This window comes from Phasianus colchicus, chromosome Z (assembly GCF_987193195.1).
Source record: "Phasianus colchicus chromosome Z, bPhaCol1.hap1.1, whole genome shotgun sequence".
NCBI lineage: Eukaryota > Metazoa > Chordata > Aves > Galliformes > Phasianidae > Phasianus > Phasianus colchicus.
Window position 1 is genome coordinate 9,981,067 of NC_143476.1, and position 26,313 is coordinate 10,007,379.

Consider the following 26,313-nt stretch of genomic DNA (forward strand, 5'->3'; position numbering starts at 1 on the left):
ATGTGGTGGAATTTCTCATCAACCACACAGACGTCCTCTTCTGCTCCAAATCCAGAGCAGACATCACAGATGCAGCAGGTAAGTGTCTTCCTCCATTAGCTTGATCTTGACCTGACACCTTGACCAAATGCAGGCCTTCTCCGGGACCTTTGAGATACTCTTTTACCATCAAGGGGACAGCAGACCTCTGGGCTTCCATTAGGGTATGGCATCCTGTTGCTGGATGCTGAGAATGTCCAAGCCCAAACTTCACAAGGAGGAAACTGTCATTATTATGTTTGCACGCAGGAGAAGATTGATGCAAGTGTGGCAGCGAAGCTTTCTCAGTTCCCTGCCCCCATTTCCTTGGGTTTTTCCTTGCCTATTTTGATACAGTAAGCTGCTCTTAATGATGACCGTGTCCTTTGCCATAAACACACCTCTTCCCACATGGTTATTTTGGGCTCCTCTTCTTCCAGGGGCTCGGATAAGCAAGCCTGAGAAAAATACAGCACCTCCCCCAGAACTGTGGTGGCTGTGCTGCTGCTTTCTGATCCTCGCTCTTACCTGTGGTTTTCCCTGACAGGGCACAATTCTCTCCCAGGGCCCAAGTCTGTGGGGGTCTCTTCTGCTGCCACAAAGCTGCTCAGCCTGGAGGAGGCACAGGCACAGAGGCGAGGACACAGCACCTCTTCTGTGGTAACAGAGAGCAGCAGGGACATTGAAGTGGAAGAAAGCCCTGCAGCTGGACAGGGCAAATTCCACACAGTCATCGACTTTCCATCTGACAGGTAAAGAGGACTTTCTTTTCCAGCACCTAGCATCATTGTTTGGGTGGGTTTTTGTGTTTTCCTGCAGAAACCAGGCAGTGCTAGGAACAAGCAACTGCTGCCAAGAGCTCAGTGCTGCTCTTCCCTCACCCTGCACCACGCACGACTCACAGCATTGGCTGTTTTCTCTCTCCAGACAAAATCCACCCAGCAAGACTGAGGAATCACCAGCTAGCAGTTGGTGTTGCTGCTTCAGCCTCAGAAAGCCATCCTCTGGCAGCAAACGCCAACTGCAGCGCAATGCCAGGCAGCCCTCAGAAACAGCAGTGGTAGTCCTGGCAGGTAAGGGTGAAAATGCAGCTTCCAAATCCCTGCTTTTCAGGAACATACAATTCAAGCTTGCTCTGCACATGTATCTCTTTCTAGCGTTCAATCCCGTGCCTAAATCTTCACCCCTGATCAAGAACTACTGTCGTAATTCAGCTTGTGAAAGTTTGACACTAACCCCTGTGTATCCTTTCTAGGTGAATCGAGCCCTTGCCAAGCCATAAGATCCAGGGCAAGTAGCGAGGATGCTCTGTGTGCTTCCATCAGTGGAGAGCTCATAGGAAGCACAAATTGCTGCAGTTCCAACAGCAGCCTTCCATCTAACAACATTAATGGAGAGAAGGAGCTCATCGAAGTTCATGCTCTCATTACACCTGGCTCTGCTGAAGTTGCTGACCTGAGCCTCCCAGACACCACAGTCACAAGTCTGGATTGTAACCAGGAGTCTCTGCAGTGCAGCCCATCTGAAGCACAGTGTGAGTGCCCCAACAGCAGCACCTCCATGCAGGAGCAGGTCAGCATCAGTGAGGAGGAGCAGAGCCTCTTGCAGGGGGACTTTCAATCAGGCCTCCAGTCCCAGGCACCGGACAGCAGCACTGAGAGCTCTGAGCCACTCTCTCCATGACAAGACAGGATGAGTCCCATCTTCACCGTGGACCTCTCACACCCTCCTGTCCTTTATATAATAATAAAAGCACACTCGTGCTCAATCAACACCTTGACTGCCTCCAGAGTCTTCATTCACACGGACTGGGATGAATGCAGCACACAGCAAGGCACCCCAGCTTGCAATGCTGTGGCTGTGGGGTGCGTGCAGCACAGCTCCGGGTTTGTTCCTGTTTTGTCTTGCTTTGGGATGTCTGCAGGGGGAGCTCTGCTACCATTTGGCATGGTAGCAAATAATCTCTCGCATCCTGGATGCTGCTCATGATACTCCCAAGCTTCCTGGCTGTGGCTTTGTGATGCTTTTCAGGGCTTTCTGATGCATTTCCATGCGTTGGCTGTTGCTTAACACCTCCCTCCTCCCATCATGTCCTTTCCTGGCTCCCATCTACGAACTGGCCCTGCAGATCATCTCCAGACCTGTCATCAGCACACTGCGGCAGGAGAAGCTCCCCCTGGCCAACGTCAGGCAGTACTGCTTGGTCTGCAGCTCAGTGGCCATTTCCCTTTTAGGCGGCTCCTGTAGAAGAATCAAGCAGCAGAACCTTTTGCTCACCCTGCAGCACAAAGATGCTACGAAAGCAGAAACAACCTGGGAATCTCTGGGTCTGCAAGAATTCACAGACACTCACTGACTGTTTGGTGGCTCCCTCCCATCCTTGATTTCCTTCTCCCCTTCTCCTCGTCTGATCCCACTGCTGAGCCATGATCAAGCTGCCCAGTGTGGCAGAGCATCGTGCAGAGCCGTGCTGGCACCTCCTCCCCTTCCTCTCCTGCAACCTCACCCGCTTCTCTGACAGACATGCTGATCCCACGCGTGCCATCGGGATGCTCTGGCACAGGATGTGCCCCTAACCCAAAGCTCCTTCCCACCCTCCCAACAAAAAGCAAACAGGTCTCCTACCTCCTCTGCTTGATTTCATGTGGCAGGGATGGAGAGCTCTTCAGCTCTGAGCAAGTTTTTTTCTGAGAAAGTGACCATCTCTTTTCCATCCCTTTGCCCCTACAAACAGTTGTCCAGAGGATCTCGTCCAAGAATTCCTGGAACAGCCTGCAGCTGGCTCTCCTGAAGTTCAGGCTCCACCTTTGCTTCCTGCCAGGCCCGCATTCCTTGAGATCACAAGCTCAAGGAGGGCATGGTCACTGCAGCCCTGACCGCCTCCTGTCGTAACCCCTGGTGTGCACCATGTCCAGCAATGCTTCCCTTCTGCTTGCTGTGCCCAATGCCTGCACCACAGAGTGATTCTCACTGCACTCCAGGAGTCTGTCAGATTGCTTGCAGCCAGCCATGCTGATTTCCCAGACTGACTGGAATCCCCCATCAGGATGAGAGTCAGTGAGTGCGATGCTTCTGCTGGCTGCAGTAAGCAGCTCCCACCAACAGGCTCTCTTTCCAGGCGGCTGTAGCAGACCCTCACCTCCAGAAGCCCTGCACTGCTGCACTTCCTAATTTTACCCACAAGTTCACAACCTGCTCGTGGCTCTTCTTAGTTCTTTGCACTCAACTTCTCATCATAGGGGGCAAATTTCTAGCCTTCCAGAATTCCATAGTATCAATTGTGTCTGCTTTATGTCAGGATTTTTTTCTTTCCTTTCTTTTTCCATTTTCTAGGTAGGAAAATGAATTTCTGAGCCAGGAGAAGCAGAAGTGAAACAGTCTTCCTGGCACTGCTCAGGTTGCAGGAGTTGCCAAGTGCTCCTCAGGTAATGTGTGCTGAAGAGCTGACCTTGGTGGCAGGGGCTGTGGCTGCATTTTGTGCCTGTCATGCGGGAATCCAAGAAAGCCTATTCAGAGCAGGAGCTGCAGAGCGAGATAAACATCACGAGAAGGTAAGGCTGAGAAGCAAGGACACCTCCAGAAAGAAGAGAAAAACTGAGTCAAGTGAGCTGCGTGACGGCCGTGTGATGCTGACCATGATTGGAGGAAGAGCGCATGGCTGGGAATGACTGATGGCTCTGGTTGGATGGGTGCCTGTGTGCACAGAGTTAAGGAGTGTTTGTGGGATGTTTTGCTGGCATCTAACGGCTGTAAGGGGAAGTCAAGAGAGAAAACTTGTGAATGCATAGAAGGGATGTTAAAATCTGGAACAGACTGTTTGGATCATTCACAGCTGAGTCCGTGCCAGATTGCCACACTGCCAGAACCTGGGGCCTGGGATTTTCCTTTAAGAGTGCCAACTGCTTATTTTAAGTGATAAAAAGTAACATTGAAAAAAGCTTCCCTCCTTGCATTAGAATAACGCATTGATATTTGATGTTTCTGTCTTTCCATTCCTTTAGCAGCCTGGGTGTTGATGCAGCTGCATGCATCTGCTGCCCTCCCCTTCTGTTTTGTGTAAAAGAACAGTAAAATATGCAATCAGTGTGAGATCTTTCTGAAGTATTTTACTTTATTTGCCCCTAGGCTGCACTGGCTGGGAAATGGCAGTGTCACCCAGGAGCCCACACGGCGACCTGATGTCTCATTGTTGGGGTCTATTGGAAACCACCACGATGACAAAAGAATGCCTGGGATTCCTCCGGCCCAAATGCCAAACCTTGCACTTGGCTGTGCTGAACCTCATGAGGTTCACCCAGGCCCACCTCTCAAGTCTGCTGAGCTCAAACAGATGTCATTTTTCTCGTGTCCTTCCATTCCGAGTCCATCTGTTCCCCAAAGCAAAAGAATTTGGAGGTAACCACCGACAGTTATGTGAGCGATTTCAGCGTCTATTTCTGATCATGGCAACAACTTCAGAGGTCTCACTTAATTTACGGTGCCCGTTGTAATTCTGACCAAGGCTGCAGTTGCAGCTGACTGCCCAAGGCTGCAAGACGTGGTGGTGACACAGCCTTGTGCTTCTGCATTGGTGCTCATCCCACGTTTCCTTTCTCTGTCTCGCAGGTCAGCTCCTGCTGGAAGCAGATGGTATCCCAGTGTGAATGAAGGTCAGTGCAGGAGCAGCTGCTGATGGGAGGAAGGAAGTCCATGCTGAAGAGCTCTGAAGCATCTGCAGGTATGGTTCTGGAGGAGGCAGCAGTGATGTCGGAGGGCTCCCCAGCAGGAAGCTGTCTCATCCAAATGCTTGCTGAGTGGTTGGAAGGGAGCTTTCTGCATGACAGCAGCACCAGCTGCTTGCTTCACATGCTGCAAAGACAAGGATTAGCACGAGTTCCAGTATCTACAGTATCATCACGAATCACGATAGGATTACAATGTGTCCTCATACAAACGCAGCCATGTCTCTCTGAGTCCAGAGGCTGTCCGGAAAGCATCTTTGAGGTCTCTCACACCAAACCACTGCTGTCCGTGTGGGATCTGACTCATTAGGGTATAGGGGTTAGGAACCACAGGCTGTCTTTTGAGAACGGGTTCAGTCATTTCCTTACATCTTGCACCAGCCGATACGTGCCGTCTGCCTTCCGTGCCGACAGGATTGGGGTGTTATAAGGCCACAGACAAGGTTCCAGAAGACCATCCTTAACCACTGTCTGTGTTACAGCTTTTAGACCCACTCTCCCTTCTAAGGCTATGGGATATTGTTGCTGTTTCACAGCTCCACTCCCTCCTTGGGCAGTTCTTTGTAAGGGAAAATTGTGAGTCCACCCCGATTTCCTTCCCCTGCCCACACCTTTGGATTCATTTCTTCTCATCACCAGCTGTTAACACATTCATTGACACCTGACATCTGTTTCACAGACTTGCAGCTGTAATCCTCATTTAACTGTTAAATCTCTCCCCCATAAATCGGTCCCTGCTTCAGGCACAGAGAACAATTGCCCTGCAACTATTTTATCTTTCCATTTTAGTTCTGTGGTCTCCAAGAGTGGAGCTGTCATTTCTGATCCCTCAGCCCCAGTTACGCACAACAGCCACATCCAGATACATGTCTGGTACCTCTGAACTAGCTAATGCTGTAGGATGGAATGTTGTTTCTGCACTGGCTATCAAATGTAGGATTGCTCTGAAGCATTACAGCACCATGTGTTTTGTAATTTGCCCTTAGAAACAGTTTGAAAAAGTAGAAAGACTTTATTAGTATTAGTAAAAAGAAGCTATTTCATAACATGTTTTAGAAATACAGTTGTTCAATCATGTGATCAATTCTCACTTACAGAACTGTAATAGTTACAAATTGCATGGGTATAGCATCAAGGACCAGAAAGCATGTTGTAAGGCCATTCTGTTTGGATAGGAGAAGCTCAGCAAAAGAAAAACAGACTCCAAAGAAGCCAGGGCCTCCACACAAGGCCGAAGTGACTCACTCTGTGGGCAGGTTGGGATGCAACAGGCAGGCATCAAGAGACTCCCCTCTGTCCTCCTTCCAAACTTCTCTCTCTTCAGGGATGAGCAGGTGTCCAGAAATAGTGGCCAAGTGTTGATAAGCAGCTGTCAGGCGTTCAATAATTAGCAGTATACCTGCTGAGCTAGCAACAATTGGTGTTTAGCCAGTCACACACACACACACAGAATGGCCCGGGTTGGAAGGGACCTCAAGGATCAGGAATCTCCAACTCCCTGCCACAGGCAGGGCCACCAACCTCTGTAGCACTGCACATATGAACATTGCTGGACAGAAACAGCAGTGTGGGAAAAAACTGTATGCTGTGGATGCAAAGGGTGAATCAGAATGGCTTAACACCTGTCCAGCAAGGAAAAGCAATATCTTACCTGCTGTGCCATGCTCATGGCAACACCAATGCAGATGCCAGCAGGTGATGCCCACAAGGACAGCCAGCCTGGACTTATTTTCACTACATATCTTTGTCCTGATGTCCTTTTATGACCTGGGACATTTATCCATCTCAGCAGAAGAGGGCAGGAGAATTCCAAGGTGAGGGAACACTCTCCCTTGTTTATCTGGCACAAAAAGAGAAAGAGAAAATGAAAACCAGATGTGTTTCCCTGCGCATGGCAAACACCAGCCTTTCCATCCTTACAGTCTTCCTGACTTCAGCACTAATTGAAACAACATCCCCCCCACCTTTGCCATGTCTGGCAGAGGTTGCAGCTCTTTCTATTGCATCCCTCTACCTTTCAAGTCAAGAGCTCCTGTGTCACACAAGGAAAAGCAACCATTTACCTGCTTTGCCATGCTCATGGCAGCAGCAATGCAGATGCCAGCAGCTGATGCCCACAAGGACAGCCAGCCTGGACTTATTTTCATTACATATCTTTGTCCTGATGTCCTTCTACAAGCTGGAACATTTCTCCATCTCAGAAGAAAAGGACAGGAGAGTACCAAGTTGCAGGCACACTCTCCTCTTTTTCTGCCACACAAAGAGAAAATGAAAACCAGATGTGTTTCCCTGCTCATGGCAAACACCAGACTTTCCATCCTTACAGTCCTCCTGACATCATCAGCAACAGAAACAACATCCCACTCACCTTTGCCATGTCTGGCAGAGGTTGCAGCTCTTTCTATTGCATCCCTCTAGCTTTCAAGTCAAGAGCTCCTGTGTCACACAAGGAAAAGCAATCTTTTACCTGCTGTGCCATGCTCATGGCAGCAGCAATGCAGATGCCAGCAGCTGATGCCCACAAGGGCAGCCAGCCTGGACTTATTTTCATTTCATATCTTTGTCCAGATGTCCTTCTAGAAGCTGGAACATTTCTCCCTCTGAGCAGAGGAGGGCAGGAGAGTTCCAAGTTGCAGGCACACTCTGCTCTTTTTCTGCCACCCAAAGGGAAGATGAAAACCAGATGAGTTTCCAAGCCCATGGCAAACACCAGCCTTTCCATCCTTACAGTCCTCCTGACATCAGCACTAATTGAAACAACATCCCACTCACCTTTGCCATGTCTGGCAGAGGTTGCAGCTCTTTCTATTGCATCCCTCTAGCTTTCAAGTCAAGAGCTCCTGTGACACCCAAGGAAAAGAAATCTTTTACCTGCTTTGCCATGCTCATGGCAGCAGCAATGCAGATGCCAGCAGCTGATGCCCACAAGGACAGCCAGCCTGGACTTATTTTCATTACATATCTTTGTCCTGATGTCCTTCTAGAAGCTGGCACATTTCTCCCTCTGAGCAGCAAAGGGCTCGAGGGGTCCAAGTTGCAGGCACACTCTCCTCTTTTTCTGGAAAACAAAGAGAAGATGAAAACCAGATGTGTTTCCCTGCCCATGGCAAACACCAGCCTTTCCATCATTACAGTCCTTCCTGACATCAGCAGTAATTGAAACAACATCCCACTCACCTTTGCTATGTCTGGCAGAGGTTGCAGCTCTTTCTTTTACATCCCTCTAGCTGCCAAGTCAAGAGTTCTAGAGTCAAACAAGGAAAAGCAATCTTTTACCTGCTGTGCCATGCTCATGGCAGCAGCAATGCAGATGCCAGCAGCTGATGCCCACAAGGACAGCCAGCCTGGACTTATTTTCATTACATATCTTTGTCCTGATGTCCTTCTAGAAGCTGGAACATTTCTCCATCTCAGCAGAAGAGGGCAGGAGGGCTCCAAGTTGCAGGCACACTCTCCTCTTTTTCTGGCACACAAAGAGAAGATGAAAACCAGATGTGTTTCCCTGCCCATGGCAAACACCAGCCTTTCCATCCTTACAGTCCTACCTGACATCAGCACTAATTGAAACAACATCCCACTCACCTTTGCCATGTCTGGCAGAGATTGCAGCTCTTTCTATTGCATCCCTCTAGCTTTCAAGTCAAGAGCTCCTGTGTCACACAAGGAAAAGAAATCTTTTACCTGCTGTGCCATGCTTATGGCAAAACCAATGCAGATGTCAGCAGCTGATGCCCACAAGGACAGCAAGCCTGGACTTATTTTCATTACATATCTTTGTCCTGATGTCCTTCTACAAGCTGGAACATTTCTCCCTCTGATCAGCAGAGCGCAGGAGAGTTCCAAGGTGAGGACACATTCTCCCCTGTTTATCTGGCACTCAAAGAGAAAGAGAAAATGAAAACCAGATGTGTTTCCCTGCCCATGGCAAACACCAGCCTTTCCATCCTTACAGTCCTTCCTGACATCAGAAGCAAGGGAAACAACATCCCACTCACCTTTGCCGTGTCAGGCAGAGGTTGCAGCACTTTCTATTGCATCCCTCTAGCTTTCAAGTCAAGAGCTCCTCTGTCACACAAGGAAAAGCAATCTTTTACCTGCTGTGCCATGCTCATGGCAGCAGCAATACAGATGCCAGCAGCTGATGCCCACAAGGACAGCCAGCCTGGACTTATTTTCATTACATATCTTTGTCCTGATGTCCTTCTAGAAGCTGGGACATTTCTCCCTATGAGCAGCAGAGGGCAGGAGGGGTCCAAGGTGAGGACACACTCTCCCCTGTTTATCTGGCACTCAAAGAGAAAGAGAAAATGAAAACCAGATGTGTTTCCCTGCCCATGGCAAACAACAGCCTTTCCATCCTTACAGTCCTTCCTGACATCAGCACTAATTGAAACAACATCCCACTCACCTTTGCCATGTCTGGCAGAGGTTGCAGCTCTTTCTATTACATCCCTCTAGCTGTCAAGTCAAGAGCTCCTCTGTCACACAAGGAAAAGCAGTCTTTTACCTGCTGTGCCATGATCATGGCAGCAGCAATGTAGATGCCAGCAGCTGATGCCCACAAGGACAGCCAGCCTGGACTTATTTTCATTACATATCTTTCTCCTGATGTCCTTCTGGAAGTTTGGACATTTCACCCTACGAGCAGCAGAGGGCAGGAGGGGTCCGAGTTGCAGGCAAACTCTCCTCTTTTTCTGGCACACAAAGAGAAGATGAAAACCAGATGTGTTTCCCTGCCCATGGCAAACACCAGCCTTTCCATCCTTACAGTCCTTCCTGACATCAGCACTAATTGAAACAACATCCCACTCACCACTGCCATGTCTGGCAGAGGTTGCAGCTCTTTCTATTACATCCCTCTAGCTGTCAAGTCAAGAGCTCCTGTGTCACACAAGGAAAAGCAATTTTTACCTGCTTGGCCATGCTCATGGCAGCAGCAATGCAGATGCCAGCAGCTGATGCCCACAAGGACAGCCAGCCTGGACTTATTTTCATTACATATCTTTGTCTGATGTCCTTCTAGAAGCTGCAACATTTCAGCATCTCAGCAGAAGAGGGCAGCAGGAGTCCAAGTTGCAGGCACACACTCCTCTTTTTCTGCACACAAAGACAAAGAGAACATGAAAAACAGATGTGTTTCCCTGCCCATGGCAAACACCAGCCTTTCCATCCTTACAGTCCTTCCTGACATCAGCACTAATTGAAACAACATCCCACTCACCACTGCCATGTCTGGAAGAGGTTGCAGCTCTTTCTATTACATCCCTCTAGCTGTCAAGTCAAGAGCTCCTCTTTCACACAAGGAAAAGCAATCTATTACCTGCTGTGCCATGCTCATGGCAGCAGCAATGCAGATGCCAGCAGCTGATGCTTACAAAGACAGCCAGCCTGGACTTATTTTCATTACATATCTTTGTCCAGATGTCCTTCTAGAAGCTGCAACATTTCAGCATCTCAGCAGAAGAGGGCAGGAGGGGTCCAAGTTGCAGGCAAACTCTCCTCTTTTTCTGGCACACAAAGAGAAGATGAAAACCAGATGTGTTTCCCTGCCCATGGCAAACACCAGCCTTTCCATCCTTACAGGCCTTCCTGACATCAGCACTCATTGAAACAACATCCCACTCACCTTTGCCATGTCTGGCAGAGGTTGCAGCTCTTTCTATTGCATCCCTCAAGCTTTCAAGTCAAGAGCTCCTGTGTCACACAAGGAAAAGCAATCTTTTACCTGCTGTGCCATGCTCATGGCAGCAGCAATGCAGATGCCAGCAGCTGATGCTTACAAGGAAAGCCAGCCTGGACTTATTTTCATTCCATATCTTTGTCCTGATGTCCTTCTACAAGCTGGAAGATTTCTCCATCTCAGCAGAAGAGGGCAGGAGGGGTCCAATTTGCAGGCACACTCTCCTCTTTTTCTGGCACACAAAGAGAAGATGAAAACCAGATGTGTTTCCCAGCCCATGGCAAACACCAGCCTTTCCATCCTTACAGTCCTTCCTGACATCAGCACTAATTGAAACAACATCCCACTCACCTTTGCCATGTTTGGCAGAGGTTGCAGCTCTATTACATCCCTCTAGCTTTCAAGTCAAGAGCTCCTCTGTCACACAAGGAAAAGCAATCTTTTACCTGCTTTGCCATGCTCATGGCAGCAGCAATGCAGATGCCAGCAGCTGATGCCCACAAGGACAGCCAGCCTGGACTTATTTTCATTACATGTCCTTGTCCTGATGTCCTTCTAGAAGCTGGAACATTTCACCATCTCAGCAGAAGAGGGTAGGAGGGGTCCAAGTTGCATGCAAACTCTCCTCTTTTTCTGGCACACAAAGACAAAAAGAAGATGAAAACCAGATGTGTTTCCCTGCCCATGGCAAACACCAGCCTTTCCATCCTTACAGTCCTTCCAAACATCAGCACTAATTGAAACAACATCCCACTCACCTTTGCCATGTCTGGCAGAGGTTGCAGCTCTTTCTATTGCATCCCTCTAGCTTTCAAGTCAAGTTCTCCTGTGTCACACAAGGAAAAGCAATCTTTTACCTGCTGTGCCATGCTCATGGCAGCAGCAATGCAGATGCCAGCAGCTGATGACCACAAGGACAGACAGCCTGGACTTATTTTCATCACATATCCTTGTCCTGATGTCCTTCTACAAGCTGGAACATTTCACCATCTCAGCAGCAGAGGGCAGGAGGGGTCCAAGGTGAGGGCACACTCTGCTCTTTAACTTGCACTCAAAGAGAAATAGAAAATGAAAAACAGATGTGTTTCCCTGCCCATGGCAAACACCAGCCTTTCCATCCTTACAGTCCTTCCTGACATCATCAGCAACTGAAACAACATCCCACTCACCTTTGCCATGTCTGGCAGAGATTGCAGCTCTTTCTATTGCATCCCTCTAGCTTTCAAGTCAAGAGCTCCTCTGTCACACAAGGAAAAGCAATCTTTTACCTCGTGTGCCATGCTCATGGCAGCAGCAATGCAGATGCCAGCAGCTGATGCCCACAAGGACAGCCAGCCTGGATTATTTTCATTACATATCCTTGTCCTGATGTCCTTCTAGAAGCTGTAACATTTCTCCATCTCAGCACAAGAGGGCAGGAGGGGTCCAAGGTGAGGGCACACTCTGCTCTTTATCTGGCACTCAAATAGAAAGAGAAAATGAAAACCTGATGTGTTTCCCTGCCCATGGCAAACACCAGCCTTTCCATCCTTACAGTCCTTCCTGCAATCATCAGCAATGGAAACAACATCCCACTCACCTTTGCCATGTCTGGCAGAGGTTGCAGCTCTTTCTATTGCATCCCTCTAGCTGTCAAGAGCTCCTGTGTCACACAAGGAAAAGCAATCTTTTACCTGCTGTGCCATGCTCATGGCAGCAGCAATGCAGATGCCAGCAGCTGATGCCCACAAGGACAGCCAGCCTGGACTTATTTTCATCACATATCCTTGTCCTGATGTCCTTCTACAAGCTGTAACATTTCTCCATCTCAGCAGCAGAGGGCAGGATGGGTCCAAGGTGAGGGCACACTCTGCTCTTTAACTGGCACTCAAAGAGAAATAGAAAATGAAAAACAGATGTGTTTCCCTGCCCATGGCAAACACCAGCCTTTCCATCCTTACAGTCCTTCCTGACATCAGCAGCAACTGAAACAACTTCCCACTCACCTTTGCCATGTCTGGCAGAGGTTGCAGCTCTTTCTATTGCATCCCTCTAGCTTTCAAGTCAAGAGCTCCTGTGTCACACAAGGAAAAGCAATCTTTTACCTGCTGCGCCATGCTCATGGCAGCAGCAATGCAGATGCCAGCAGCTGATGCCCACAAGGACAGCCAGCCTGGACTTATTTTCATTACCTATCCTTGTCCTGATGTCCTTCTAGAAGCTGGGACATTTCACCATCTCAGCAGCAGAGGGCAGGATGGGTCCAAGGTGAGGGCACACTCTGCTCTTTATCTGGCACTCAAAGAGAAAGAGAAAATGAAAACCAGATGTGTTTCCCTGCCCATGGCAAACACCAGCCTTTCCATCCTTACAGTCCTTCCTGACATCAGCAGCAATTGAAACAACATCCCACTCACCTTTGCCATGTCTGGGAGAGGTTGCAGCTCTTTCTATTGCATCCCTCTAGCTGTCAAGTCAAGAGCTCCTGTGTCACACAAGGAAAAGCAATCTTTTACCTGCTGTGCCATGCTCATGGCAGCAGAAGTCCAGATGCCAGCAGCTGATGCCCACAAGGACAGCCAGCCTGGACTTATTTTCATTACATATCTTTGTCCTGATTTCCTTCTAGAAGCTGGAACATTTCTCCATCTCAGCAGAAGAGGGCAGGAGGGGTCCAAGGTGAGGGCACACTCTGCTCTTTATCTGGCACTCAAAGAGAAAGGGAAAATGAAAACCAGATGTGTTTCCCTGCCCATGGCAAACACCAGACTTTCCATCCTTACAGGCCTTCCTGCAATCATCAGCAATGGAAACAATATCCCACTCACCTTTGCCATGTCTGGCAGAGGTTGCAGCTCTTTCTATTGCATCCCTCTAGCTGTCAAGTCAAGAGCTCCTGTGTCACACAAGGAAAAGCAATCTTTTACCTGCTGTGCCATGCTCATGGCAGCAGCAATGCAGATGCCAGCAGCTGATGCCCACAAGGACAGCCAGCCTGGACTTATTTTCATTGCACATATTTGTACTGATGTTTTTCTAGAAGCTGGAACATTTCTCCATCTAAGCAGAAGAGGGCAGGATGGGTCCAAAGTGAGGGCACACTCTGCTCTTTTTCTGGCACTCAAAGAGAAAATGAAAACCAGATGTGTTTCCCTGCCTATGGCAAACACCAGCCTTTCCATCCTTACAGTCCTTCCTGACATCAGCAGCAACTGAAACAACATCCCACTCACCTTTGCCATGTCTGGCAGAGGTTGCAGCTCTTTCTATTGCATCCCTCTAGCTTTCAAGTCAAGAGCTCCTTTGTCAAACAAGGAAAAGCAATCATTTACCTGCTTTGCCTTGCTCATGGCAGCAGCAATGCAGCTGCCAGCAGCTGATGCCCACAAGGACAGCCAGCCTGGACTTATTTTCATTACTCATCTTTGTACTGATGTCCTTCTAGAAGCTGGAACATTTCTCCATCTCAGCAGAAGAGGGCAGGAGGGGTCCAAGGTGAGGGCACACTCTGCTCTTTATCTGGCACTCAAAGAGAAAGAGAAAATGAAAACCAGATGTGTTTCCCTGCCCATGGCAAACACCAGACTATCCATCCTTACAGTCTTCCTGACTTCAGTAATAATTGAAACAACATCCCACTCACCTTTGCCATGTCTGGCAGAGGTTGCAGCTCTTTCTATTGCATCCCTCTAGCTTTCAAGTCAAGAGCTCCTGTGTCACACAAGGAAACGCAATCTTTTACCTGCTTTGCCATGCTCATGGCTGCAGACGTCCAGATGCCAGCAGCTGATGCCCACAAGTACAGCCAGCCTGGACTTATTTTCATTACATATCTTTGTCCTGATGTCCTTCTACAAGCTTGGCCATTCTCCCTCTGAGGAGCAGGGGGCAGGAGAGTTCCAAGGTGAGGACACATTCTCCCCTGTTTATCTGGCACTCAAAGAGAAAGAGAAAATGAAAACAAGATGTGTTTCCCTGCCCATGGCAAACACCAGCCTTTCCATCCTTACAGTCCTTCCTGACATCAGCACTAATTGAAACAACATCCCACTCACCTTTGCCTAATCTGGAAGGGAGGTGATGCTCTTTCTATTATACCCCTCTGGCTTTGAATTCACCAGTGCTTGTGTCACACAAGGAAATGCAACATTCCAGCTGTTCTGCCATTCCCATAGCAACAACTATGCAGATGCCAGCAGCTGATGCCCACAAGGACAGCCAGCCTGGACTTATTTTCATCACATATCTTTGTCCTGATGTCCTTCTAGAAGGTTGAACACTTCTCCATCTCAGCTGCAATGGTCAAAAAAGGTCCAAGTTTAGGGCACACTCTCCTCATGGCCTCTTGCACTCAAAGACAAAGGGAACATGAAAACCAGAAGTGTTTCTTTGCCCATGGCAGACACTAGCCTTTCCATCCTGACAGTCCTTCCTACTATCACCTGGAATTGAAACAACATCCCCCACATCTCTTTTTTGAACTTATTCATGCAGGAATAATAATAATGAGAATTTTTCTGTAAATCTTATTTCTGCATGGAAACGATCAGATAACCGGAGCTTTTTTCTCTAAAACAATCCTGCAAATTTGCATTGCTTATCTATGTACGCAAAATGTTTTTGCCATTCATCTCAAATATCAATTCATCTGGCCAAATAATATAGAAAAAGTATTTACAGACATTTTTGGACATGGATTACTTCTAGTCAAGTGGGAAAGAATCCCTAAGCTGCAATCATGAAATTCTTTTATCAGTTTCTCTGATTTATTCAGTGTTACTAAAAGGGAAATAAGACACAGGCTTTTGATAGCAGCTGCCAATTTAAGAATGATAATAAGTTTTATTATTGTTGGTTAAGATCAAAGTCCCGCATTACAGGATTATCTCCAGCTCATCAAGTATAATTAACAGTTTTGGATAGCCACATTATTGTATAGCAATATTGTCTTCCTGCAAGAAATTTCATTGTTTTGACACGTGCCACAGGTTGTTAATAGATTGCCTGATTACCATTTATTTTTTTTATTGGCTTATGATGACTACAGAAAATTATACAGCAGCACCATAAAAACTTTAAATCCTATCCCATGTATCTGCACTCATACGAAAATCATATTGGAAAGCATTGGTGAAACTAAGATTACAAAATAAAGCAGAGGACAATTTCAGTGAAAGCCTACAGGTTTTACAGCTCTGCCCATTTCAATGCCCTGAAGACATCCACGGGTTTCCTGCTGTGGGACACAGGCACTCACCTGCAGCTCAGCACTGCCTGCTCATGCCTGCGCACACCTTCAGGCTGGAACCAAGGAAATCCTCAGCAAAGACATCAGTACACTTTTGTTATGATGACTTTCATAAAGAAGCATCAAATATTTCTTCACGAGAAATACTGCAAGTCCCTTTGACACTAGCCCTTATTTTAAATGTTTAGATTTGTGCTTCATTCAGGCGTGCTGTCATTCACAAAAAGATTTTTATTCTTTTGTTTTTCATTCTGAGGAACACAGTGATTTCTGCCTTGTTTACTGACTGTAGGCACAGCAATACTCCTGCACCTTCAGGGAAACAGCAAATCCATCTCTCTCACACCCTACTTCTATCAAGCTCATTCACCTCACAAGGTATTTATTGCAAGCAGCTCTTCCAAAAATGGAGACTAACAGAACCTGCAACCCAGGACACCTCAGTAAGCCAGTACTTTTCATCTCCTGAAGGTGTAGGTAGACACAGAGCTGGAACATCTTTTCCAGAGCTGTGTGATGCTATCTCATCTATGTTCCTTTACTGTGCACTCAGTTTCACTTCTTATCTAACCTGGTTGCATCCCAGGATTTCTGGTGCCAAAAATAAACTGACAGCTTTCATCACTAGTTTAAAGGAAACTGCAATAGGAAAAGCAATTTTTCTGATTTCTCTTTTGATCAAAGATGCTTCATGCAAGCCTGATGCGGTAGAAACAATATCAGCTTTAGAATGACAGTCATTAGAGCAGAATCCTTTCACTGATGAAATCCCACAGTCCTGATTCATACAACACTGACACTGGAAGACACAGTAGTTTAGATGAGAGCGCATTAAAAATGACTAAGTTAAGGTCTCAGAAATAGCAAAGAGTGACAAGTATGAAAAAAAGAAGTTGCAGAAACTCTGCAGCACTCTGGCATAAAGTATGACAACACACAACCTGCCTGTGCAGTTCCAGAAGCAGAAGAAAGCCGTCAACCAAGACTTGTTCTCATCTGCTCTGAAAGTCCACTGGGACAAGGCCACTTTTCTCTGACGTGCTTCCAGAAGTATCACTTCTGAGCACTGTGCCAGGGAGTTACAAGATACTGTTTGTGTGTACAGAGGAGAAAAAGACGTCTGTCTGGAAACAGACATTGACTTGAAGGAGAAGCAGCATTTTCCAGAGTACTTCAGAAAGAACTGAGCACTGCCCCAAGAGCTTCAGAGCGGCAGGCTGTCACAGTGTGCCAACCAGCTCAGCTGGGAGTTGGCACTGAAGCTGCACCACAGGGAGAACAAAGCCCCCTGTGCACCCTTGGAGAGCCAAGGGTTGGAGATTCATGAACCTTGAGCTCCTTTCCAACCCGGGCCATGCTGTGATTCTGGGATTCTCACCTTTGCCTCATCTGGCAGAGGGAGGCAGCTCTTTCTCTTGTCTCCCTATGGCTGTCAGGTCACCAGGGCCAGTGTCACACAGGGAACTGCAAACACTGTGTGTGCTGTGCCCTGCCCATGGCAGCACAGAGGCAGCTGCCAGCAGCTGATGCCCACAAGGACAGCCAGCCTGGACTTCCTTTGATTCCTTCCCTTTGGATCAGCGTCCTTCAGGAAGGCGGAACATCTCTCCAGCTGAGCAGCAGAGGACAGCAGGGCTTCGTTGTCTGGGCATGTTCTCTTCTGGCCCTCTGGCCCTCACAGACACAGGAGGAGGACACAGAGGCTGCTGTCACACAGCCAGCCCTGCCTCTCAGGTCAGCTCTCAGGCCATCCTCTCTCCCCTCAGCAGCAGCTCACTGTTCTGCACTCCTCTGGCCTGGGCTGGCAGAGGTGTGCAGCAGTTCTGCTGATCTCCCAGTGCTGGCCATGTCTGCAGTGCCTGTGTGAAAGACACAGGAAGCTGCCAGCATTGCACTGCTCTGCTGTGCCCCTGCCATCACCGAGTTTGCTGTCAGCAGCTGCTGCTACACGTCCATTCAGGCACAGGCCTTTCCTTCCTGGCCCTCTTTCCCCCCCTCTCTCCTCTGCTCTCTCTCGTGCTCCCCTTTGGCCTGGGCTGGCTGAGCAGTGCAGGCCTTGTTGTTGCTCCCTGGGCCAACTACGTCACGGTTCCCCGTGACTCTGCCAGCTGCTCTGACACAGCGACTGCGTCCTCAGTGTGGATTCCAGAATGCGACAGACGTCCAGAGAAGACTTCCAGGGCTGATTGGAACATGCTGCCATCAAGAACTGCCATGGCTCAGGCCCCCTGGGAATCTGCTCACAGCGAAAGCTGCTGTCACTCTGTGTGGGCACAGCCTTGTCTGTGTAGGCCTGCTCACACTGCAGCCCCTGTCTGCACCAGAACCGTGCCGATCCACCTTCTCTTGGCCTCCTTGCCTGCATGGAAAAGGGCAGCTTGGGCTGAAGTCCCTCAACTTTCAGATGGCCGAGTGAAGTCTCTGAGCCCTGGTGACCCACTCAGCTCTTCAGCCTGCTGACCTGCTCTGCTGGGGCTGTCTTAAAAGGCAGAGGGCACGTTATCCTAATGTCCCCACATCCATCCCTCTTAGCATACTGTAGGCCAGTTCCTAAAAGGACACCTGCACAATCTCTCTGAATGTTAATCAACATGTAGTTAGTTTTCAGTGGTGATTAGCTATGTGTTTAGTCAGAGGTGCAATGGTTCTAATGGTGAGAGAAAGACATTCCCAGTTGTCATCAGGTGGAACACACTTCAGACTGGAATCCTCAAGCAGACTGCAGTCAAGCTTTCTTAAATATTCGTTGTTGTTATCAATTCAGACGCATCTCTGAATTCCTGCTTGAATGAACATTCTGTAATAATCTGCTGAGACAGTGCAAGGCTTGACAATGAGACTATAGTTTATGAAAGCAGCACTTTTTACTTCCTTTACAAGTTCTTATCTGAATGCTAAATGCAACATCAATTCACTTCTCACTGGGTTGAACGTTTTAAATATTTGGCAAACATAATGGTTCTAATTCTGACATTTAATATGAAAATATTAAAATTCCTTGTAAGTACTTTTTTGTTAGAATGCCAGATGCTAATGGGATGAAGTGGCACAAGAAAGCAAAATATCTCTGCTGATGGCAGGAAGGACTGTAAGGATGGAAAGGCTGGTGTTTGCCATGGGCAGGGAAACACAACTGGTTTTCTTGTTCCCCTTGTCTTTGAGTGCCAGAAAAATAGAGGAGAGCGTGCCCTCACCTTGGACCCCTCCTGCCCTCTGCTGCTAAGATGGAGAAATGTCCCACCTCCTACAAGGACATCAGGACAAAGGTAAGTATTGGAAATAAGTCCAGGCTGGCTGTACTTGTGGGCATCTGTTGCTGGAAAATTTAATGGCAGTAAACTGCCTAGATAATGACAGAATGAGGGTGACAATAGAATGGTATGTAATCACAGTACAATGAAAAAAGTATGCAGGGTGCAGGAAGGGAGGTGTGGACGTTCTGAGTTGCAACTCTTTATTTGCTCCAGAAAGGTCTATCAGAATGGAAGACTGAAGGAAATACTTTGAGTGTTTTTTTAATGTGACTGGATAAAAGATCCACGTGGCAAATTGAATAACTGGGTGGTAAAGGGACATAGATACCTCACTGTTTCATGGAACCTTTCAATTAAGCACCTGAGCACTGTGTACAGGACTTGGGAATATAAGTATTAGAGGATGATGGAATATCTTTATTTGGAAGGGACCTCGAGGATCATGTATTCCACCTCCTGGTTCCACACCGGACCTCCTATGGGTCAAGCCCTGTGTCTGAGAGCATTGTGCAAATGCTCTTTGGCCTTTGTCAGCTCAGTGCCAAACCACTGCCCTGGGGAGCCAGTGCCAAATTCCATGTATCTAGTTCATCCTACAGAATGATGCCAAGAACAGTTATAGAGATCGACTTACAAACAAAATTCTTGTCTTGAATTAATGGTATACTCACCATTAAAAAAAAAAAAGAAAAGAAAAAAGAATTAAAAAAAAAAGAAAAAATTAAATCAAAGCCACATTCTTACGCTGGCATTTTACAGTATTGTCAGATTTTTGTAATTCTGTTGTGTCAGATCAAGGTTCTCTCTTTGTGAAATACTGACCAAATTCTCTTTTCAGATCTAAACATACAAATGTTAAAGGCAGCAGTGCTGTTCAAGAGTACATTACCAGCTCAAACACTGCTTTGGCTGTAAAACTGAAGGCAGTCAGGAATTTTATCAAGGAGTTGGAAGAAAACATGTAAGTGTAGATTTAAAAGCAACCTGTATTGTTACTTAGAGTTTGATATAGTGTAATCCAATGCACAGTACTTGTAACGTGTGTTTTACAAAATGCTTTGCAATGTAGGCATCTATTAAGATTAATGCTGCAAGTTCTGATATGTCCATGACCTTTTCAAACTGTTCCTTACTCCTACACATCACTACGAGTAGTTCTTCTGTCAGGAAGGATCACATGAGTAATTAACCTGTGACCTTAAGTTTGGAATTAACTGCATACAGTGGAAGTAAGAGCTGTGGGTTATTTTGCTCTTTCAGTGTTGAACAGCCGAGGTGTTTTGTTTTGGAGGGTGGACAGTGATGGGACAAGTGGGGAATGGCTTTAAACAGAGACGGGGGGTGTTGAGGTTTAGGTTGGATGTGAGGAGGAAGTTTTTCAGCCAGAGGGTGGTGAGGCACTGGAACAGGTTGCCCAAGGAGGCTGTGGATGCCCCATCCCTGCAGGCATCCAAGGCCAGGCTGGATGTGGCTCTGGGCAGCCTGGGCTGCTGGCTGGCAGGTTAGAAACCCAACATGACTTTATTGCAGCCCTGGGTGCAGGGGGATCACTGCTCCTAGCATGCACACAGAAGAGCTGGAGCGCACAGGTGATGTACATTCCACTTGTGAACATTCCTGCAATTGCAGAGAGCGTGCGCCTGTTCCAATCACTGTTGCACAGATTAAAAACTGATTGCAGATGAGCTGTTTTGGTATGGGGTTCTTGCCAACGGTCTGCAGTGGCTGTGTGATTCCTCGGGGAGTTGCTCTCCAGCCCAAAGGTCATGTCCTAAGTCGACCAGATCCCGTTTGTGTCCAGAAATGGCTGACAACAGATCAGCTGCTGGTCAAGTTTCTAACATCACACTGGCCTTGCTCCAGTGTCTGTGTCATCAGCCCCAGCACATACGGTGCACCTCTTCAAGGCTTTGGAACACTGAGACTCTGCACTTGGGCTCCAGACATCCTGCTGCACCAAGAGGTTATTCTAGCTTTGGTATCTTGCAACTTTGTATATAACTACATCACTGTAATCATAAATGTCTAGGAGCATGGAGATGGAGAAATTAATCTTCCTGTAATTCTCTGTACTGCAGCCACGTGGTTGTCAACACCTAATGCAATATTGAAATTTCAGTTGAGAAATTGAAAGCTGTCCCTAACAAAAAACATCTGCATTTGTTATTGAAATCACACTAAGGATCAATAAATCCAAATGCTACTAGCATAACCACGATTACAGGCAGTGTTTAGACAAGCTCTTACAGGAAAACCATGAACACAAGGCTAGAGAGAGACTAAGTGATGCACTCTGCAGGAATACTCATGGAAGTCTTCACAGTGCAGGAGTCTGATCTGATTACAGATGCTGTGCTTTAAGTACCCCTTATCATATCTTTTTTTTCACTGTTGTGCAGGGGTTGGACTCAGTGATCTCTGGAGGCTGGAGATGCTGTTTGCTCATGGAAGATGGAAGATGGAGAGAGGAAAAGCAAGTGCAAGGCATGCTGTGCATAGCCACCACATGGCATCTGCACCATTTCCCCCTGCACAAAGGAGGAGCAGCTCACAAGCTTTGCCTGGGCCAGGGAAGGGAGCAGACAAACATCTGGACCGACCGCAAAGGAGCTGGTTCTGCAGGTTGGGTGTCTTCTGCTGCTTGTCTCACATCCTGCTGCTCAGCGGTAGATTTGTTCCTGCTCAGTGCTAACAGGAAACTCACACAGCATTTCTGTTTCAGCTGTGCCAACGCTTTGATCCCTTGCTGCTTGGATGGGGCGTTTGAAGAAGGATGCCTGTGCTGATGTCCAGCCAGGCTTTGGGGATGAGTCTCCACACCAGGGTCCGTCTGACAGGACTGAGGGTTGGGGATCCAGCCAGGTCGAGTCCAGCGTGCTTTGCTCTTGTTCTTAGTGCTTGTTTTTGCTCAGGAGGGCAGGAGGTGAACCTCGTGAACCAATGCCTGCAGACGGGGTTTGCAGAGAAAGAGGTCCTGCAGGCCTTGTGTGACAGCCACGGAGCTGCAGCGAGGCTGCATCCGTGTAAAACACCAGAGATCCACGGAGGTGTGAAGGGGAGCTGTGGGCTGCAGTCACGCAGGAAGGGATGTGCATGCTCGGGGTTTGGTTGTTGTGTGTGTGTTAAGTGACTGTGATACCACTGCTGGGTCAGTGTGAGCGTACGGAACAAGTGTGACAGCCTTTTTGATGGAGCCCTGTGAAAGGAGTCCTATGGACTTGAGATCCAACTATCAGCCTGTGGGCATCATTTAGGAGTTGGGGTAGGGGATGAGGCAAGGGAAGTTGGGCTGAGAAAGGGATAAAGCAGTCTGGCAGTAGTTCTGTGTTTCTCCCATCTCCTCCTTTATTTCCTTCCAGGTGAAATAGATGGGTGCTGCAACATGCCCTTGAATGTAACAAAACCCACTCTAGTGTGGATTTGACATGGGCCCAGCACTGCAAGGTACGCTGCTGGGAGGAAGCGTCCATCTGGCTGAGGGCAGGAAGGCCCTCCAGAGGGATGCACTGAGGCCAGTTGTGCGAGGCTCAACAAGAGCAAGCGCCAGGTCCTGCGCTTTGGTCATGACGACCCCGTGCCAGCTTCTCCAGGATTTGGCTGGGGTAGAATTCCAAGCAGCCCCTGATTCCAGAACGTTGGGCTGGGCTGTTGGAATCTTCTGCCCTTGTGACTGGTCTTGCCTCCCCACCCTGTCCGTCGTGGTGGAGCAGCCTGGTGGCCCTCAGTGATGTCATAAGGGCTAGAATGAGGGGAGGAGCAGTGCGTGCTGCGTCCCTTCATTGGAGCGCTGGAGCTCTGACTGAGCAGCTCGCTTGTTGCACTTGTGCACCGACTGCGTCCCTTTGTCTTCACACCGTCCTGTGCAGCACCTTGTAGGTAAGCTGAGACAGTGTGGGAGAGACGGGGGGACAGTGAGTGCTGAGAACTGCTGGCTGGCGGAGCTCATAGGATCACATTATCTCCATCAGCAGAGGGGTGGCCATGAGGGACAGGGAGGTGATCGTCCCCCCCTGCTCTGCTCTTGTGAGGCCCCAGCTGCAGTACAGTGTCCAGAAAGACAGGGAGCTGTTGGAGAGGGTCCAGAGGCGAGCCACAGAGATGATCAGGGGACAGGAGCACCTCCCCTGCAAAGACAGGCTGAGGGAGCTGGGCTTGTTCAGCCTGGAGAAATGAAGGCTGTGGGGTGACCTCATGGCAGCCTTCAGTACCTAAAGGGAGCCTAAAAAGAGGAGGGGAATCAACTCTTTGAAAGGGTAGATAACAGCAGGACAAGGGGAAATGGTTTTAAGTTGAAAACTTAAGTTTTAAGTTGAGGGAGGGCAGATTTTGGTTTTTCCCTCATAGTCTTTGCTAAACCGTGGAAGCAAACTGACCTGCTCTTTCTCTCTCCTCTCTCCACCCTCTGCCTGCTTCCCTGCTGCAGCTTTTGCTCGTGGAAGATCAGAGCAAAGTGACAAGGAAAGGCTGCGGATTCGTGAGATTTGTCTCCCTCGTTCTGATCTCTTGCCAGGTACCTGCCATGGTTTGTCCCCCCACATGCTTTAGCAGCCCGTGACGCCCCGTGTTTAGTAACACAGCCTCATCCAGCTTTGATGGGACGCTGGTCACGTGTGGGTTTTCTCCACGTGCTCTGCAGCTCAGCCCTCAGAAGGATGCTGTCTGTGGTGCTGTGACCAGCTGGTCTACAGGAAACCAATCCCTTAGGCAAAGAGTCCCAGCCCCAGCTTGTGCAGAGCTGCACAGCATCACCAGGGACACCAGCAGGCGTGCTTGGGCTGTGTGAGTGTGCCCGACAGCTGTAGGGAGCACAGCAGAGATGTGAACAGAGAACATAAAAGTGTGTTTCTTTTCAGTTCCAGCTTGTCACACCTACGCTGATGGCTGTGGCGTGCAGCGAGATCAGCTGTGGGCCTGACCTGGCATGGACAGAGGTAGAGTATGAAGCTCTGATTGGTCTTTGTTCCCTGACTGCAGCCAGCAGAGTGAGCCGCAGATGTGCTCTCCTGCTTTCCAAGAGAGCTCCTCTGTGGCAAGACAGCAGTGCAAGCGTGGCAAGTTTATAAAAGTACCAGAGCCATCTCGGCTGTGGTGTTTGTCCTCTACTGACTTTTCCCTTGAAATGGCTGCAGAAACAACAATCATTCTCTGCTCTGTTTGGCCTCGCTGTTGGTTGGACTGCTCAAGAGAGCTGCTTGGTGCTTGCAGTGGCACTGTTTGCACCTTGTAACTGCAGCCGTAGCTTTGGTTTCCCTCTTCACGGTCTCCTAGCATCTTAAACAGTCAGCCTTCCTGCACAAAGAGCGCAGGAAAGGTGGGGGCAAAATGGACAAGGCCACCTGTCTGCGTCAGTGCCATTGCTGATTAGTCTGGGTGAGGAGAGATGCAGCATTGCCTGGCGTGTGCCTGCTGCACACCTGGGAGAGAAACAGCCGTTATTAGACTTGCAGTTCCTTCTGAAGTGCCCATGATAAGGACCGAGTGCATTTCCTGCAGCTTTCTCTGCAGATGTGCTCCTCACCTTGAAATCCTCCTTGTTGGTTCCCAGCTCCTCACCGTGGCCTGTGCTCTCTGTTTCAGGCTGAGAACAAGGGGAAGCCCCTGCTGGACCATGAGGTGGCACCTGTGAATGTTCCAGCTATTGCTGCTGCCCATGCTATTAAGAGATACGTTGCCCAGGCAGCGGATGAACTCTCCTTTGAGGTAAGCAGTTCAAGGCGTTCCTTGTTGTTCAATTTTACAGTGGCAAATGCCTTCAGAGCTGCACTGGTGCAAGTGCTCTCAAGCTCGGCGATGTTTGGCAGTGCAGAAGAATGCAGTCATTTGAGCTGTGCTTTCCTCCCAGCCGTGCTGAAGCTGGGATTGACGTTGCAATCTCTTGCAGGTCGGAGACATCGTGTGTGTCATCGACATGCCACCAAAGGAGCTGACCCCCTGGTGGAGAGGCAAGCTCGGCTTCCAGGTAGGCACAAGCTTCAGACTGGAGAGTGCAACTTCAGTAAAGGCAGGAATCTCAGCTTAGAGCTGCTCTGCCTGCACAGGATGCCTAATGGACATAAACAGTTTCCCTGTGTTGGTGTCAGAGGACCTTGCCCTTGGCTGCTAATGTTGAAAAATTGTTACCTTTATGCTGTGAACTATGGCCATTTTCTGCTGGATAGTCTTATGGAACGTCAGGCAAGCACATTCCGAGGGAAATGTTATGTGGCTTTTGGTTTATCAGTTCAGATCTGAGAAGTGCTGCATGCAATAGTTGGCCTCTCTTTTCTTCTTGTTACAGGTTGGATTTTTCCCAGGGGAGTGTGTGGAACTCATTAATAAGAACATTCCTGAGGCACTCATCAATTCTGTGCCAAAGCCAGGTACGGATGTTACATTTGATGGTGTCGGGAAGCAAAAGGGAGTCTTTTTTGGGGTGGTTCCGTGTTTAATACCTCCTTTATTTATCCCACATTGTCCTCTGGGTTGATGATTCTTCATGCACACCATGGGGCAGAGATTTGGCCCAATCTTCCTGTGTTTATGATTGGACTTGGCAAAACTATAGAATCTTCATAGAATGGCTTGGGATGGAAGGGACCTCAGGGATCATCATGCTCCAACCCTCCCGCCTCAGGATGGTCTCCCAGCCCCCACATTTAATGTGAGACTAGACCAGGCTGCCCAGGGCCCCATCCAACCTGGCCTTGGGCTCCTCCAGGCATGGGGAAAATCCCTTTTTGTATGTACTGGTTGGTAATGTTCTTCCCGTTCTGACGTGCTCTGTAGAATGTGCTGTGCTCGGCCTCGTCCAATGGAGCCAGACCTGAAATGACCTGGTTTCTTCCTTTTGTTGTGCAGTGCCCAAGAAACGCAGCAAGATCCTCACCTTCCTTCGTTCCTTGGTGAAGGCCCGCCCAAAGAAACCGACCGAGCGGGAGGTGGAGAAGGAAAGGGTGTTTGGCGGTGACCTGGGAGAGCATCTTCTCCACTCCGGTCGTGATGGTAAGGAGCAGCCCATTCCTGAGATCTTCCTCTGCTGGGCATCTAAAGAAGATGAAAGGGAGCTCATATCTAACAGGGGGCAGGCTGATAGCAGTGGAGACACGTGTAATGGGAGGTGATGGCTGAAGGATAAAGTGAGGCGGATGCTCCTGAGAGACAAGCACATCTGTATTTGCTTCAGCCACGCCTGGCTGGGCTTAGTGGATGGGATGTGAAGCACAGCCTGCAGCACGATTGAATCAGGAGCTCCACTGACGGCTGGCACGTGTTCTTCAGTCCCCCAGGTCCTCCAGAGCTGCGCTGAGTTCATTGAGCAGCACGGCGTGGTGCAGGGGATATACCGCCTGTCCGGCGTCGCGTCCAACATCCAGAGACTGCGGTAAGAGTGCTGCGACTGACACAGCCTGAGTGCATCTGGTGTGGCTTTGGGCT

The 26,313-nt window shown here is 48.7% G+C and overlaps 1 protein-coding gene across 1 annotated transcript; it reads left to right on the forward strand.

Annotated features, from left to right (window-relative positions):
- The first annotated feature begins 24,780 nt into the window (after positions 1 to 24,780).
- Positions 24,781 to 25,936, forward strand: LOC149912467 (rho GTPase-activating protein 32-like). The gene is made up of 4 exons (XM_090130823.1): positions 24,781 to 24,859; positions 25,178 to 25,259; positions 25,738 to 25,888; positions 25,930 to 25,936. Exons 1-4 carry the CDS (start codon positions 24,809 to 24,811, stop codon positions 25,934 to 25,936), a joined length of 291 nt encoding a protein of 96 aa, XP_089986949.1. The 5' UTR covers positions 24,781 to 24,808.
- The last annotated feature ends 377 nt before the right edge of the window (positions 25,937 to 26,313 follow it).